Raw genomic sequence first — 17,993 nt, forward strand, 5'->3', positions numbered from 1 at the left:
GACATGAGCTTGTTTTTACGTCAGTGATGTTTTAACCTGCTCATCAATTTCCCTAAGAAAAGAAGAAAAAACCCACAAAGGAGAATAGAAAAGACGGGTTCAATTTATATTGATCAAGACTAACATAGTTGGTAAACAATGACATAAGTTGTTTTAGATGGTAACACATGGAAAAATACATTTCCAATCTTGGGAAGTCATTTAATGTAAAACTGTTCACTGTCTGGTAATATTTGAATTGGCAGCCTATGTAAACATAGGCTGGTTCTTAAAAGTACACCGTGCATTTCTTAGTTTATTAATAATTTAACACATCTGTCACACAATTAACCATTTTGAATTAACTCCCCAAATCTGCACAGCATCACTGTTGGGGCTTTACGGACTTTTATGCAACGAACTGCCGTTGCATCCATGGGAGACCTCTGTTGAACACATCTGGAATCCCACACGAGTCTGTGGGCCTAGTTGTGCGTTCTTTGGCTCCGTTTCCGTTTGTGATCTTTGCAGCGCACAAACAATTTATCTTGCGACACTTCAATGTGCTGTCCGTCATTTGTCATGGCACAAAACGGCGTCCTGCAGAAACAGAAAAGATGTGGTTGACATGGTGTAAAACAAAGTGCGCATTGCTCGTAGTAGTAAAAAATATTCCAATTCTTAGTGTGTGTAAGAGTCCACTGGGTGGCGTTAAAGGTCTGGAGGTGTAAATGTAGAGGATTTGTCTCCAGTGAGGAGGGACAGTGGGACACTGTAAACTTTATTTATTGAATCTGAGAGTAAATTTAATCTTTATTGAATGGGTTTATATGTCTTGTGTCTAACAATTTTGATTAATAGCTTGGACCAGTTTATTCAAATGGTAAATGATTTGTGACGTCTACCTTAAATATGAATTTAATACTGAAATAATAACAATCATCTGAGATGAGTGAGTGCAGTTTATTTACGCATCTTCTGTTAAAGTAAACTTTTAATGCACTATTTCCATGATGTAGCACTGGACATTTAAACTAAATTTTATAGTCCATTTTCTTCCACTACATTGATATGACAACTGTTGTTTGAAATGATTTTCCATGATCACCCGCTTCTTAAATATGACCCACAACCATCTTAACCAGCCTCCTCTTTACCACACTACCTGTAAAACCATCTTTGCAAGGTTGGTTGTGATGCAGCTTATACATTTGGTGTTTGTAGTATTTATAAGTCAGATGACTAATTTATGATCGTATGAAATTGAAATAGAAACAACCTCACATATCACGACAAATAGATAACAGAGACCTGTGTTGATAAAAAAATGTATGCTTCTACTGCGATCACCTTCGCTGCGTGTGCATTTAAAAAAACAATGAAAATCTAAAAGGGGCCCTTGTACAAATCTGAGGTATCTGAGCTGTACCTCTCCTGGCTCTCGCCTGCTTTGACGTTGATCTTGCCCACAGTCAGCAGTGGCTTCCTCTCCCGGCCGCCCCAGGGGATGATGTTCTGCACCTGGTTCCACATGTTCCTCCACAGAGCCGATCTCTCCCAGGTCAATTTCAGCAACATCAGTTCCCCTAAGTCTCTGTCCAGGGTGATCAGGAAGGTGTGGGTCTTATTCCCAGAAATACTTTCAGTGCTGTTAGAGTTGAAAAATGAAAACACAAAAACAAGGCGGACAGAGTGAGATTTACTACAGCAGGTAACATCTTTACTACAAAACAAAGGGACGGGCACCATTTAAAGCAGGCCAGCACAGGATATTTCCTTCCTCCTTCTTACACTGGTTTGCCTAAGGCTCCTTGATACAGACCATGAACACAGTTAGGAAATAGCATCTTGAGTAAATTATTCACTCCACCTTCCCCTTTTATAGTTGACTTTCATGTAGCAGCTCCAGTTGTCTCCATGTGTGTCGGCTGCTCCCCTTAACATGCCCCCTTTTCTTTATAAGGTCGGGAGCACAGCTGCATATTGCATGTGTCACAGACAGAGTGCACCAAGCGTATGCGATGCACTGTAAGCCCGATGGGAAGTAGTACTGTACTCACACAATGATGGGGACGTCTCCACTCTCCTCCTTTGTCCCAGTGAGCGAGATGGTGAGAGAGGGCTCGATCGCCAATATCTGGTTGACAAACTGGATCCTAAACTGGTAATGGTAAACTGTATGGAAAGAAGAAGAAGAGGACGAAGATGGAAAGAAAGAAGTAGGTAAAGAAGAACGAGAAGGAAAACAAAGAAGTAGATTTATTGTTAAATTACTGGATTCCCATGAAAGACTCAGCAGCAATTTATGGCTTGTGATGAATAAATGTATCTTAAGCTTGTGCGGTTGAGCTGTCGATGACGACCACGTACGTTTGTAGGGCATCTGAGAGCGTGTGTTCAGGTAGAGCCGCTTGCTGGTACCCTGACGGACCTTCTTGATGCCGTAGCCCAGTGTGTTGCAGCGGCTCCTCCGACAGTCCAGGCAGACGCCTTTGTCGAAAGCCCTTTTATCCCTGCAACTGTAAGCCACGCTCTGCTGGTCTCTGTTCAGCACAGAGTCAATGAATAGATGGACGGACCGCTCGTGAGCACATTTCACTGTCTGCTCAAAACCTGCGGGAGGAAATGAAAGTACAGAGTGGATTTCAACACGTCACTCCTGACCAAACTATTCTCTGCTGAGTACATTCATCATAATGTCTGACCATTAGTAGCGGATTGACTTCATCATCACCAAACGTCTGACATCCCTCAGACTGTCCTTCTGTCACATCCCCCTAAAGTGTCTCATTATGTCTGAATCTGATCTGCTCCTCGGGCCTTTTCTCTGAGCATGCTCTAGCCTGGAGGCAGCTCAGCTTGAAGGGATGGAGAGAGCCGAGGAAGGCACATGTTGCTAATTAACTTGCAAGGATGACAGATGCTGTTATGGGACCCTCACTACCATGTTCCACGGGTGTCTTTTTGGCTGAGAAGCACCATAGATCCCAGAGCCACTTGAGTTTGACTGGAGGAAATTAAACTCATCTGTCTGAGCACAGATCAAGCAACTGTCAACAATAAAATGAATTGATGGCCAAGATATTCCTCCCAAGCCAGTGTTTTGAGGTGGCAAGACCAATTAAGAAACACAAATGTTATCATAGAGCAGAGGAAGAGACAAACCAGTCAGCGGTTAAGCAACAAAACACACTGCTTCAATTAGAGTTCTGCACTTTATCCACAAATGGGAACCAGAAAGATGCATGTCAGGTCTTTTCAGAGCCCTTAAAACTCAAAACAATCACCAGACCTTAAAATCCCCCAAAAGTGTCCCTGAGAACTAACTGTAGTGGTCTTCAATGTGTTTTTTAGAGTCTAGTCGTATCACAATGTTCTCCTTATGTTGGAGTGCTGAGAGGGTTTTGGTTTTTTAGGGTGTTTTCCACATTACAGCCTTGATAGGCTCCTTGCAGGGCAAAACATATTGTGCTTATTTATGTTCCAAAGAGGTGCAGTGTGTTCTCTACCGTACCGAGGAGCCCGTATTGGGATATGTGGTCGTAAATGCTGTGCAGCTCACAGCCAGGTTGGAATTCTCCCCCGTTGGGGTAAAAGTCATAATGCGCCACAGCTTGCTTGATGCCCACACTGAGTCCCAAATGCTTCTGGGTGAAGGTGTGAATAGCATCCACAAACTCAGCATCGTCAGGGGAGAGTCTGTCCGTGGGAGACATTCCTTCAAACAGTGGCCCCGCCGGATCGAGACCTGAGCAGACATCATGCAATCAAGAGCCATTTAGTTAAAGAACATGATGCACATTATATTTATTTTAGCCAGTGGATTTCTGAGAGAACCTACATTACCTCAACCTTGTAAGAAATCCTCACCTGTAATTCTTCCAATCTTCTCTGAACCTTCCAGATAGCTTCCTGCAAATCCAGCGATGTGAGCACCGAGGCTGTAGCCGATCAAATGCACCTTTCTAACCGGGTACTGGTAGTGTGCCTGGTGGGGGTTGTGAGTTATATGTAATAGTTATTTTACCTCACTTATTTATGTTAAACGGCAAAGGTGGAACTCTAAGTAGAAACTCAACGGCGCTATTTATTCTGAAAATAAAGTGGCTTCAGCAGAAACGTTTCCGCTGACCTGAAGTGACTGCAGCAGATGAGCTATGTCTTTTCCAACAGTGCGCGTGCTCTGTGCAGCCGTGGGGTAGTGCGCGTGAGCCAGGGACAACCAGTCGGTAATCACCACATTGATGTCCATTAGATTTCTCTTCAGGGTTGTAGCTAACCTGGGCACCCAGCTCTCCATCACGCCATCAAACTTAGGACAGAAACGATAGAGTAACTCCTATTGCATCAATAAAATAAAAGTGAGATATTTCAGCATTCCAGAGAGTCTCTGCTTTGGGGATTTCTATGGAACATTTACATGTGAGACAACGGCAGCAACAAGTCGTCCATGCTGGCCTGAGTTCCATGTTTTGTATGCAGTGTTTTCAAGTCGGCCAAGTGGAAGAAAAGGTGACCTTACCGACCACCCGTGAGTGATGATGATGATGGGATTACTGCTGTTGAAGCCGCAGGAGGTGAGCGTGTGCAGCTGCAGAGGATCCAGTGTGCAGTGGTCCTCACCTTCTGCAAACATCCTGAAGACGGAACTGCTGATGTACGGCGCCTTCACCTTGAGGACTTCCCTCTGCTCTCTGTCAACTGCACCTCGGAAATCGAACCGCAGAAGAGTCATTTGTTTGTTCTTGGTAACTCTGCATTTCCGTACATGCTGAGGTAATGGACGTGTTTACTTTTGGATTAATGATTACAAATAACGCATGAAAATGGAGCTTAACGGTCGACTCGAGAGCAGAAGGAACGTTTTAACGAATTGCCAGACTCGTTTGTTGAGTAAACTCCTCCTCGCTTAACATGTTTAAAAAACGCAGCCACAGTCACTGACGCACTTTATAGATCCCTTTGCAAAGAAATCTATTATTACATTTCCTTCATGGTTCATCGTTGAATCAAGTCCAGCACTTCAATTTAATTATTGTAGCAGTTTAATGTCAGAAGCCGAGGCGCCTAAACGCTTGATGACACAGTTGCCTTCTGATGAGCTCTGGCTGCTGAATCGATGAAAACATTTTCACAATGAAATGAATGAAAGTAATATTCCATTTAAAACATAAGCTCAGCTCAATACACCGTTCTGTGTTGGTACAGTACATTTCAGGCAGAAGATTTTACAAGTTGTTTGATAACTTATTTTGAACCATTTGTCTTCAGATATCACAAAAAACACAATAAAATACACTTTCATATTAAATTTAAATCAACTTCCAGTTTTAAGGTTAACCAGGAGCTTAATATTAATGACCTGATATGTGGCTTAGAATATATGAGCTGAGAGAATGATGGCTGAATGGGAGTGGTACAATAATGTTTAGCATGTCCATTGATAAAGGAACCTGTATTTTATCCAATTCTTTCAAGAATAATTTCAAAACATCTTACTCACCTGCTTTATTTTCTTTGATTTTCCTCCCATCGCTAACATGATACATAAACAGCAAACAGCACAGGAGTTTGACCACAGACATGTTGTCACACGGACACGTTGGTAATCAATTAAACCAACAATGGTGGTCACTTCGGGGGAATATTTAGCAGTTATGCGGAGTCTGTTGATAAGATCCCTTTGCTTGCCGGAGTAGAATTATTTCAAAGACTTGTCGTTGGTGTGAGGTGGGAAACACTCTGGGCTGCACAGCACAAAACGAGAGGGCACTTCTGGAGTAACGGTTATGGATAAGGAGGCATCTGGTCCTGCGCTGATTGGCCGCGGGTCAGGCCATGTTACGGAACACATTGTGAAAGAGCAAAGGGATGAACGCGGGAGAGGGAGGGGGGATCTGGTACGACACGATGTTGACTGAGAGGTGGAAATGATCTCAGGTCCTCCTCATGTCCCACCTTTAAGTGCCAGAGATGTTTTTCCTTGTGTCGGTCATACAGGACTAAAACTTCCAAGCCAAAGTCTGCGTTTGAGACAGTTTTGACGAGACGTGGAAACTTTCCTGTGTTTGAACAGGTGAGAAGTCGGCCTTCATGTATCCAGTGTTCTCAAGCTAACGGGAGATGTTGTTTATGTTTACTGATCCAACAAAATCACATTTTCACTACACTGTGTTTGTGTACCGGTCTGTCGTAGGTGTACGATGTGGGTAAGTAAATATAGTATACAAACAATGTTAATGGTCCCACAGTGGTCATGGGGACCCTCACACACTGAGGCAAGGGTAGACCTTACACACGTTATGTTTAAACCTTTTGATCAAAAAAATAAATAATTAAATCTTCAATATTCTTACTTTGTAAATGATACTCTGACACTAAGATTGGTCTTCATTGGGCTGCACTAAAACGTTTGACTTATAATAATAAATATTTGTGAAATTAGCATTGTGTCGGATGTTCAAGTGGGAAGGGCCCTTGATTATTCAATAACACTTGCTCTCTGTGTGTGTCTGTCTGCTTGTTTTGATAATATTCTGCCTTCAAACCTATGTAACATTGTAACTGCCTGGATTTACTTTCCATTTAGAAATAAACCAGACGCCAGAAATCATATTTTGAGTTAGGAATAAATGTCCCATTATTACAGTAACAGAAAATAACTGACCTATATCAGATCACTAGTCCCACAGATAAAACTAGTACACTTTTTTTTGTAAAGCAGATGCCAAAGAGTTAAAGTCACAGTTTGACTTGTGTTATGTCACATCTGCGGGGAAACGGGTTGGGAGAGCAAACATGATGAACCTTTGCTTTTCTAAGTACTTAGGGTAAATATATGTATATATATGTGTGTGTGTGTGTGTGTGTGTGTGTGTGTGTGTGTGTGTGTGTGTGTGTGTGTGTGTGCCTTTTCGTACATCTATCTTTGTGAGGACACTTTTAAAAGTCAGGACATATTCGCCTGTCCCCACCTTTTTAAGTGTTCATTTGTGAAAAGAACATCACACATTTAATGAACATTTTGAAGAAAACAGCTAAGGATGAATTTATATGTCTCAATCCAATTTGTCCACTTTCCAATAGGCACAACGTGCATTGTTGATTAAAAAATGAAATCTTACCCACATGAATTCGATTCATTTTACAAAGACATACATATTTTCCTTTTGGTTCTTTTCTATTGCCAGTAAGTCATAGTCACAATGTGACAGTGAGCCAGTTTGCCAAATACCAGAACCCTGAAACTGAAGCAGCTTAGTGGACGTCGGCCCCCATTCATGTTATAACCCTAACCCTAACCCTGTGGAAAGGCCTTTTTATCCCCTATTGGATTATAGCTGTGCTGGCTGATCATATTTTCATCAATATAAAGAACAAATGTCAAAATTTGATAATAATATTAGATGTCCAATTCTCAATCAAAACAACTAAACCCAATTAAAATGACATTACTGACATTACGGTGCATTGTCTTTCAGGGTAATTGATTTTAATGATTATTTTGATGATTATAAAACATTTTCCACAGTTAAACTGATAAAATGTGTTTAAGATAAAAGGAATCCATTGCACAATAGTCTCTTAAAATAAAAAAATATGTGATGGTGTTTACTGGGAAATTACTTTTGACAAACAATGCTAGGATTTCTTACTTTTCAATGACCACTGTAATGACTAGTGTAATGGTGCCTTTTATGACATTTTTGTGACATATTATACTAGGGCGGATCATTTTTTATATTTATTTTATGACTTGACTTGACATTATTTATGACATGCTATATACTGTCTTATTATGAAATGTAACATAACATGCTGTGCTATGGTATTTTTATGACTTTTCTACTGCCAACATTTTATGGCATAATATGGAATTACCTTTTTAAATATTATTAAATATAATTATTATACAATATAGCATGTTGACACACTATGATGACATACTATACAACTATTTTCAAGGACATTTTCTATACTGTGACGTTTTCCTTACACACTATATTGGGACAGTTATATGACATACATCACTGTTTGATGATATTTTTATGGCATACCATACAATGAGTTTTCGATGACATTTTCATATTTTTAAAGCTTATACTAATTGATTTTACTATCAGACTATAATTATTTAAAAAATAATGAAATGGACACTATACTAGGACTTTTTATATTTGTATTACTAATTTTACATATAGAGTAACTTATTTACCACCAACAACATTAAAGCTGGTATTGATTTCACATAGTGAGTCTGTGTGTGTGTGTGTGTGTGTGTGTGTGTGTGTGTGTGTGTGTGTGTGTGTCTTGTAGTCCTGGTAATACCTACTGTAGCAAGAACCACCAACGGAATAAAAATGAATATTTTGCCATGGGTTTATATTTCTATCTGTCCTTGTTTGAGTGACGTTGTCACGGCAACAGCGTCACTACCGTGCAGGATGCAGTCAATACGTTTTAAAAGTGTGTAGGTGAGATCTCAGCGAGGGCCAAGTTTGAAGATGTGTGAGGTCACAACAAAGGCCCCATAGGCAAGGAGGTAGGAAGTGGCCTCTGTTTCCATTGCAAGATAGACTTTGACAACATCATATAAAACTGATAAATAATTTAGACAATCTTTATTCAACAGTGAGATACACAGCTAATCCAGGCAGATAAAGGCATTCATGTTCATTTATGAAACTACCTTTGAAAAAGCGAATAAGCTAAAAGAAAAGATATACAAAAAATGCAAATATTACTTCCAGACAGACTACCACTCCGGACCATCAAAATGTGTGACAGGGAGAGACATAATTACATACAGCCGTACAGGGTATAATGCAAACTCCCCATGAGTGTTAAGATTATTCTGGCAAAAGCACGGCCAAATGATGCAGTGCATGTTTAATCCTTCTCACAGAAATCAGCATTTAATGTGTGTGCCTCTGCCTTTTGTCACATTCTGTTTCACAAAAATAAAACAAACAATGAAATAAGTGTTGTAAAACGACATTCGGTGCAATATAATTAGTGTAAATAGGGTTGCGTAAATACAAATGAGTGTATTAGTGTTATTTCAAATGCATGTTAAGCAGATATCAACATTAATATCAGTATATGTCTTTATGCATAATTTTGTCCCCCATGCTGGATATTTTATTAGTAAATTCACATTTCCGTGTTCCAACAATAACAAGTGTTTTAAATCACAACAACACGGTTAATAAGAAAGCTCATTTTACCATTCCAAGTATTATTATTTATTATTGTGCTTCATTACACTGTTTCGCCTCAGCTCAGAGGTTTAAATGTAAACAGTTTGCTGTCAATGTTTGCATGTTGCTACAGCATTTTCACTGACATATTTCAGTGAGGATGTCAGTAACATTAGCAAAAAAGCTTCTGCTGTAAAGAAAATAAACGTGTTTTCTTTTTAATTCACAGATATGTACTTAGTCTCAGTTATGTCTGTTATGTTATGGCTTGTCAATATCAAGGGTGTCTGTGACAATACAATGGCAGGAAAATCATTTAAGGCTGAATTTTCTACACAAACAGGTGATAAAAATGAAACAGAAAGGGAAAGCAATCAATCTCCTTTTTTTCACATGCAAAGGATGAAGTTAAACTGAGGAATGAGGATTTTTCTCCATCAAACAAATCATTAGATGACTAAAGGTTTTGTTGATAAACATTTTGACATAAACTAAACCTTTTACTAAGTGCTGCACATATTAGATGCCCGTGTTTGTTAGGTAGATAGTAATACAAATAAAAATGAAAAATAAAAATGCTGTACAGAAACTTGGCAAATAATTCTAATGAGAGGAGATGATCCTGGATAGGAAATAGGAGACTTTGAAGGATACTGCACATCTACATTGCACAGTAAACTCTCCATATCAATACATATCAATGTATATCAATGAAAGAGGCCTATACTATACTATATAAATGTATATCAATGAAAGAGGCCTGTACTATTCTATAAAAAGAGACTTTAAAGGCTTAATAAAACAGTCATGCATGTTTTATAAATTACTTTGGAATTGTCTAGTATGATGCATGCTTTGTATCAAATATGAACTTCAAATTTATAAAACTGCTTAATGTAAATTAGCATATTTACCTATTGAATGATGAAATTCCGCTGGGCTTTGTTGCGTTGCTAACCTTGTTCTAAATTCTAACTCAGAGTTATCATTTCATATTTGTCCTGGATGTTTTTCTCCTCCTGTTTTTCAGGCTCGGTGTGGTGCAACTCAATAAAGAGGAAGTATATGCCGGCTCCCACAGCGCCGCCTACCATAGGCCCCGCCACAGGGATCCACCACCAGCAACCCCCAGCTCTGCAGAGATAATACATACACAGCAAAAGGCAATTACTAAACATCAAACGCACTAAAGACAACATAAACCATGTCACACACGGAAAGATCTCCAATCGAGTAGAGGGTTAAACATACTTGTTGTTGATGATAGAACACCATATCCTTTTAACTTAGGTTAGGTAGGCAGCTAAGAAACCATGTTTCAATTACATTCAGGATTTCTCTTTTTCTTATCGTAATTTGCAGGAGAAATTGGTTTTGCCCTCCTTATAAAACCATAGAATGGATGTTAGAGTAGTTTTTCTTTGTAATGTCATTTCTTGCACTTAACTGCTTCTTTATCATTTATTTTTAGCATCAGAATCTGATATTGTGTATTAATTATATTCAGTATTACTAGATACCACACATTTTTATGTGAATTTCAACTGTACTTTTGATGACCTTTATTATAACAAACTTTGTTGTATGTTATTGCATTACATACCATGAGGTATATAACATTTTTGTGACATATATATTTTTAAAACCAATCATATACTTTGGAGTTTCGTGATTAAACTAAACAAAAAAATTGAAGACCCCTGGTTTAAATTTAGTGTATTTTTTTTGTCTTTTTTTCCAAGAGTAATATGAGAAGATTGATAACTCTCATCAACTCAGTCGGCACATATTTAAAGTTAAAGCGAGTAGCCTGTTAGCTTAGCTTACCACAGAGACGGCAGTACATGAAATACATTGTTTGTTTAATCAGCCAAAGCATAAAAATACAGTACACTTTTTTTTCTTGAAACAAAAACTTCCTGGAGTCTCTGGTCTTTGTGTTTTCGCTAAACTAAGCTAACTAACAACTTTATATTTAGCGTATTGAGTACAAGCAGTACCCATTTGAAAGAAATAAAGTATGTGATCTCCCCAATTTGTGAGTTTATGTTAGTATCATCCCACCAGAGGTGAGTTGTATCCAGTTATCCCAGATTACAGTAGTTTTAAGGAGCTCCGTGTGTTAGACCAGTTGCATGCGTCCTCTTTTCTCTGACCGACCTCACACAGATCCAGAGGGAGATTAGTCCTGCAGGTCAATGTGGCTGTTTGGAGCCTTTACTGCAAGTTAACAGGTCTGATACAGGCCTGAAAGTAAACAAGCGCCTCAGTAGGTCAGCTTTCTCTTCTGTAGGCACTCAGGAAGTAGACCAGCCAAGGGAAGTGGATAGATTATAGACTTTAATCCTTGGTCACCGCTAAGATGATCAAGCCAGGAGACAGTGGGTCACATTGACAATGCACGTAGCCAAGTGGACAATGCACGTAGCCAAGTGCCAAACTCCAATTGACTGGAGTGCATTCGTTGCCGCTAAATTTATGCCATGAATGTAAAATATTATTGAGATTCAGCACACACTCATATGATAGCATCAAAGGCTGACATATGCATTGAAGAAATACTGTATGTATCGTGTAGGATCATAGCATACAGACTCTCCTGTTGTGACTCATTTAGTTTGCATGCATGACATTACAGTGCTACTTCTGTCATGGGATGTTATGGCTATTTGTTTTGTTAAATTGCAATTACAATGGGTGTATCCAGTTGTCTCTAAGTGATAAACTATATACATTTGCATAACTTGTCATTTCAAAAAGCATATATAAGCAAAGCATATGTTTGATGGAATCAAATCAGTGCGTGTGTACAATGAGGATTTAGGAAGGAAGACGCTTAAGGATCTCGGGAAGAATAAGAAGAAGCAGAAGAAGAAAAGAAAATTGTGTTATTTGTGTTCAATGAATGAAGCATTGAATATTTCATTTGTGAATATATTCTCCCCCAATTCACTTATACTGCAGAACCCTTCTTCAAAATGCAGGAAATACAATGAAATATTCATTAAAATTGTCGGCGGAGACAGAGCTACAAATGCGGCTCTTCGTGGTGGATAGAAAAGAGAAGCCAACTGCTTGAACTCAGTTTCTTACGTAACGCATGAAGCACGTCTCAGGCAGTGGAGAGAGAGCAGTAGTGAATAATGGACCCCTAGTTCTCTCACACTGGCAACAACAAAACTGGCTTTCATCTTTCTGACAATAATATCAACATTGCCCTGCTGGATGTTAGAGAACTTTTAAATGTTTCGTTCATATATTCTTTTATACTATTTTTATGGTGAAAAGGCACCTCTTTGTATACTTTTTCCTGCTGTAATTTTACCTGAATACGTCCACCCCCCAGCCAGCCACGGCCGTGAAGAACCGCGGGCCGAGGTCTCGCGCCGGGTTTATTGGATAGCCGCAGTTCAGACCCATGGACACACCGATGGCCATGATGATCAGGCCAATGCACAGAGGCTCCATCCCTTTTGGAGCACCGATATTCCTCTTGTCAGTAATGGCCAGGATGCACAGGATCAGTGCTGCGGTCGCAATTACCTTCGAAAACACAAGCATCAGAAAATAAGCACACGTAGTAACACAAGTAAACTGAAAATAATCCATCACTACAAATAAGAGAGCATAGCAAATTAGGCGTATTAGTGTTGTTGTTGTTGTTGTTTTTGAGTTGGCTCAGTGACCTCTGCCCTATCTTATTTTGTATAAGCTTATTAAGGGGCTTCCCCTTTCCCCTGGTTTCAGTCGGTGTTAGGCAGCTTTACTACACAGCCCATATGGCTCTATCATTTGCATTAACATGTTATGTAAAAATGTTTATTTTGTTTAATTTGACAGATTGTAATCAGACCATCTACATGCACATGCTCTGTGATCCAAATGCCCAATCAAACGCTGCCGTCTTTGTTATGGTGTAGCAGCTGTGATTTAAATCACGGCTTTATCAGAATACATTCAGTTGATCTAATACACAACCTCTTATAAATGTGAATGCAGCTCGAATATATATGATCGGGAGAAAAATACTAATTAGCGCTTGCGTTCACAAATACACAAACTAGGATTTGCATCCCTCCTCGTACACATCCACAACAGATGGTAGCCATCTATTCTCGCCATCGAACCTGAATTTTTCATACATCAGCAAACAACCCTCACGTGCATGATTACAGTCATCCATGACTGCACTGACTGCACGCTCACATGCATCTCTGTACGCTCCAGTGGCTTCCATTTACACAGAATCCTGATGGGAAACTTTATAGACAACATCAATTCAGAACAAAAAAGGAGCAAAACTTTTTTTTTTTCTTTTCATATCCACATTTTTATAAGTTGCAAGTTAGTCTGAACCCCCACCTGGTCAACAAACCCATTAAGGATTGAGAGGTGTTTTGATGGATAAGATGCAAATATGTTAGCCGTGGCATTTGCACCGGTAACAGTGAATTCTCCATTGGTGTATTCCATCAAAGCATCTGGAAAAGAAAATACAACAGATATAAGCATTTTTTAAACAAACTCCTCTGATAATTCTGTGTTATTAGTCTTAAGTCAGACATGAAAATAGTATTTAGATAAATTATTTACAGTACTATAATGTCTCCAGTCTTTTATTGCATGAAGCAGGATAGTAATGTAGCTACATTACCTCACCTCAGACAATGTTTGACACTTGATTGAACTGAACCTAAAAGAGGATTTCCTCTATAAGGTTACCTGGATATCTTAGGATAATCCTTCCTGACACAGTTCTCTTGTAGTGATGACATTTAAACATTTACACCCACCATAATACAACCCATAGACAGCACAGGATCCAGCAAAAGCCCCGAGGAATTGTGCCACCACATAGACAGGGAACTTCTTTAGAGGAAGCTTCCCCAGGATCACCATGGCCAGAGAGACTGCAGGGTTCACATGGGCTCCTGGAACGATGCAACAACATAATAGATGAGCAAAATCCAGTCGCCTCAACAGAAATAATCCAAAAACCAGAGATGTTGTCTTTTTTATTCCTCACATCTTGCTGGTCAAAACTCGGTACCTAGATTTTCCCCCAATGCAACTCCACCGCTAACGGTTAGGGGAGAGATACAGCCATTTTATTTCAGTAGCAGATAATTAGCTTTGAGCTGGTAAACATGCTGCTTCCTAACCTCACCCCCCAATTCCTTTACATTTTAAAACTTGTAACCACCAAATCAAATGAGGCTGTGTTTACTAGATTTTAAACATCCTAATTTAACATACGCAGCATTACTCCCATAGACTTTTGACCCTTTGTGTAAAATCTTCTTTGAATAATGACTCATTATCTAAATAGCTTTAGCAAAGCCTTTTCAGCCTTTTCTTGGGTCTTCTCTGACACCGCATTGTGTAAACTGAGTTCAGTGGATTAAAACCGAAGCTGTCTGATGATTTAGTGCCGGTGGTCAAACCCTCTAGAGCTCACTCATTCACCACATTCGGGACATTTTCAAACAAAGAGCTCTCGGTTCGTGTGGCATGAAAGTGGTCCTGTTTTCATATACTCTATATTGTCTTCAAGAGGGGCGTTTGAACACAGTTCAGTCAAATGTTACTGGGCTGTGATGACAGTGTGGGGTCGTTTATTTAACACTCTGGGATCTTGGCTTTGACCCCACTGTGGCAACACCACTGGGGGTATCAGCCATGCGCCCATTGTTAATCTCCCCATTCTGTTCACAACCACTGACCAAGACAACCAGCCAGACCGGCCTGCCTGAATTGCATCTGACATAATCTGCCTGAATCTGCTTAAGGCGCACGTAGACCGCGGGTCACTAGAGTGACCATGACGTGTCACACTTTCGGTACACTGTCGTCTAAAATCTCAGACTACAAAGTGAAAACGATTGTGTTTTCATCTCGCATTGGGCCGTCCTGCCGGGGAAGCCTGGTGAGCCGGGCTTGTCACACCTGACCCCCCTCTCTCCGGAGACCCATGGCCCAGTAAAGCTCATTAGTCCAATACCTATGATCATCTTCAGAGATGTCGTTGGACAGAAGCTTCCCACTGCGCTGTGAACCCCGGGGCTGAATGGCCCAGTCATGCAGCAAAAGCTCTCCATATATTAACCTCCGTGTCCCCAGGCTTTTCTGCTTCTCCTCTGAAGCTGTGCAACTCTTCTCATTAAACACGTAGCATGAGTGCAGTCAGGACGACCAACAACAACAGCCATCATTAATTATATGGAGATGAAAATATAGTCTCACTCCGATTTTTTCCATTCTCAATTTTTTTTTCTCCAATTTCTCGATCAATAATATTACATTTCTATAGATGTACAATAAAAAATGGAATAGAACTAAAACATATGACACTGATACAAGAATACAACGCATTTTTAAAATTTTAGAGTAAAAGTTGAATACATTTTTAATAAGTTTGAATGTAGATATTGTTATATATTGTGTGTTACTGATCAGTGTTATAATGCTGGTATTAGCATCTTAGGGGTTCACTTAGTGGTTCAGTATTCATGCTAACTAACTGTCTGCTTATTGTCTGCTGTTTACGTCATATTTAATTGACAGATTTGACACATTGCATGTATTTCACACTTTCTCTTACCAACAGTATATAAAAAAAGACCACACAGACTATAAGACCTTGATTGTTGATGAATTGACACACCAGCCAAAGAGAAGCACTGTGACATTTCACAACTATCAGTCCCTCTCCTTGTTGGCAACACACACAGGGCTCTTCTTGCTGTAATCCTGGAGGAATGTACCTGAAAAAGTCAAATTCGGACCCCAGGACACAATATCTCCAGAGCTTAAGCCCACTGACTCTGCTCTTACACTGAAAATCCTCCCATTAGAGATGGTGGAAAAGTTTACTCAACAGAAAAAAAATCACTCAATGTGTATCAGTAAGTATTGACTTCCAGACCAGAGAAGAAAAGAGTGTGTGTTAAATTTGCTCCATTATATAACACTGTGAGTTCATAACAAAGGTCCATTGTCTGCATAAACCATTACTTTATCTGGATCAGTGGGCAGTTATATAAATTATAATGGTGCTGCGTGAGCAAAGAGACCGTCAGACGTCCATGGACAAAGATCACATCTCCACCACATGAAAACACCTGCTGATGCCTTTTGTAACCAGCCTGTTTGTTTCCTTCTGCAGGCCAAACCTCCAATACCTGAATTGATCTGACGCAATAAGTCACTCAATTATCTTAATTATTTTTTAATTTTTATAAAGAAATGTAGCTTCTTAACTATAAAAATGTTTCCCCCTCTGCAACTTTAAGCGGTGGAACGTGCCGCCACTTGCTTTTGGAAACTTGCATTTTTGTACTATTTTCTGGAAATTATTGATAGATAAATCAATGAATCCTCAGACAAATGTATAAGGGAACTGATTAGCTACCAGGGTTGAGGATTATTTCGAGTTGTTGTGAATGTGAAACGTGCTTGTGTCCATGTGGGTCCTTTTACCTGACACTCCCCCTGCCACGTAGACGGCCATCATGACTCCCAGAGTAAAACCAATGTGGATGGTCAAGGGCTCCCCGAGAGCCCCTTTACTCAGCACCGTCTGGGCCACTGAACCACATCCAAAGAGCTGGGACACAGACAAGAACAAAAACACAAAAGGGTGGAGGTAGGAAGGCTCCCTGTTTTTAATTATTCCAATTATAACCGTCGGTAACACTGGCACTCTTGTCCACCAACAGCCTCAGACTGCCACAAACAATTTGCCTTTTCTTGGAGCCTCGAAAAAAAATGAATGAATCCCCCCCATGTATTAGGTCAAAGGCAGAAGTAATTCAGACAAAGAGAAAGTGTTGGGAGGAGAACAGTTGTCCTTTAATTAAAAGGGCTGTTGAGGAAGCTACATCACTTGGGGACAACGTGGAATCAGAGAGGAGACGGGTTGAGTCAGTGGTGGAGGCGAGGACAGTCCAGACTTTACCATAAACACTGAGGAATAATCAGGAAACAAACGTTTTACCTTTTGCTCATTTAATCATGTAGTATAATTTAATCATCGCAAAGTTTTTTGCATATCCTCATAACTAAGACACAATGACGTATTACGGGGATAATGACTCATATTTTAGATAGATGGTAGATAATTGTACTTTTGGAGGAGATGTGGGGAAGAAAAACAGTCCCACATCAGTCACATCTTGTTATGATTGCCAGGAGCAAATTACAGCTGCAGCACATCAAAGAGAAAGTCTGTTATTCCCATAATATACTATGTGTTAATAGAGACATACAAGAGACAGCAGTCCCCGGGGACACAGTTTGACACCTTATTAGCATGCTGGTTCAAAGCTTTAAAGCGTCTGTTTAAGCTGGATGACAGGTGCAGAGGGAGGTACTCACTATCAGGACAAATATCCCCAGAAATTCTGCCAGGAACTCCTTAAAGATGTCCTGCCTCAGGCCAAATCTCTCCTTCATCTTCCTCTTGCTCTCATCTTCCATTTTTTCCCCCCACTGCCGCTGCTTGAAGTCCTCCCCCGATCAGGACAAACAGATAAACACTGTGAGGGAGTCAGTGCGCGGTGGTCGGTGCCGCCTCCTCCTCGGGCCGTGCAGGTTGACAGGCGCGCTAAGCTTTTTACATCTAGTTCCCTTTCCAACCACAAGGGGTCTACTTTGGATTAGAGAAACAAAGAGCCCAGATTGTTTACCTGGCATCCACAGCAATTACGGAGAGTATTAAGCCTGTGTTTTAACTGACATTACTATACATTGGAAAGTCCTTGGCAATGAAACTACATCGGAGACAGTGCAAAGTATATTTATGTAGATCACTAA

The 17,993-nt window shown here is 40.0% G+C and overlaps 2 protein-coding genes across 3 annotated transcripts; both read right to left on the reverse strand.

The window, feature by feature from the left end:
- Positions 1-84: 84 nt before the first annotated feature.
- On the reverse strand, positions 85-5,817 carry lipca (lipase, hepatic a). 2 transcript variants are annotated; one of them, XM_040197243.2, is made up of 9 exons: positions 5,483-5,817; positions 4,502-4,680; positions 4,112-4,291; positions 3,850-3,967; positions 3,494-3,727; positions 2,350-2,592; positions 2,040-2,154; positions 1,409-1,627; positions 85-579 (listed from the first exon to the last, which is right to left on the reverse strand). In XM_040197243.2, the coding sequence occupies exons 1-9, from the start codon at positions 5,562-5,564 to the stop codon at positions 465-467; spliced, it is 1,485 nt and encodes a 494-aa protein (XP_040053177.2). In that variant the 5' UTR covers positions 5,565-5,817; the 3' UTR covers positions 85-464. The 2 variants fall into 2 exon arrangements, with proteins under 2 accessions (XP_040053177.2, XP_040053167.2); XM_040197233.2 differs by having other exon boundaries at positions 4,502-4,686; positions 5,483-5,756.
- Positions 5,818-8,585: 2,768 nt separating this feature from the next.
- Positions 8,586-17,796, reverse strand: aqp9b (aquaporin 9b). The gene is made up of 6 exons (XM_040169019.2): positions 17,556-17,796; positions 16,659-16,785; positions 13,973-14,110; positions 13,542-13,660; positions 12,505-12,722; positions 8,586-10,313 (listed from the first exon to the last, which is right to left on the reverse strand). Exons 1-6 carry the CDS (start codon positions 17,655-17,657, stop codon positions 10,151-10,153), a joined length of 867 nt encoding a protein of 288 aa, XP_040024953.1. The 5' UTR covers positions 17,658-17,796; the 3' UTR covers positions 8,586-10,150.
- Between the last annotated feature and the right edge of the window lie 197 nt (positions 17,797-17,993).

Source organism: Gasterosteus aculeatus, chromosome 12, assembly GCF_964276395.1.
Source record: "Gasterosteus aculeatus chromosome 12, fGasAcu3.hap1.1, whole genome shotgun sequence".
NCBI lineage: Eukaryota > Metazoa > Chordata > Actinopteri > Perciformes > Gasterosteidae > Gasterosteus > Gasterosteus aculeatus.

Coding starts and splice junctions, on each gene's coding strand:
- aqp9b (XM_040169019.2), bottom strand. CDS start 17,657: ATGGAAGATGAGAGCAAGAGGAAGATGAAGGAGAGATTTGGCCTGAGG. Junction 12,723..13,541: donor TTAATGGGTTTGTTGACCAG/GTGGGGGTTCAG, acceptor GTGTTTTCGAAG/GTAATTGCGACCGCAGCACT. Junction 10,314..12,504: donor TGGGGGGTGGACGTATTCAG/GTAAAATTACAG, acceptor TTATCTCTGCAG/AGCTGGGGGTTGCTGGTGGT.
- lipca (XM_040197233.2), bottom strand. CDS start 5,564: ATGTCTGTGGTCAAACTCCTGTGCTGTTTGCTGTTTATGTATCATGTT. Junction 4,687..5,482: donor AATCAAAGAAAATAAAGCAG/GTGAGTAAGATG, acceptor TCGATTTCCGAG/GTGCAGTTGACAGAGAGCAG. Junction 2,593..3,493: donor ATCCCAATACGGGCTCCTCG/GTACGGTAGAGA, acceptor TTCCTCCCGCAG/GTTTTGAGCAGACAGTGAAA.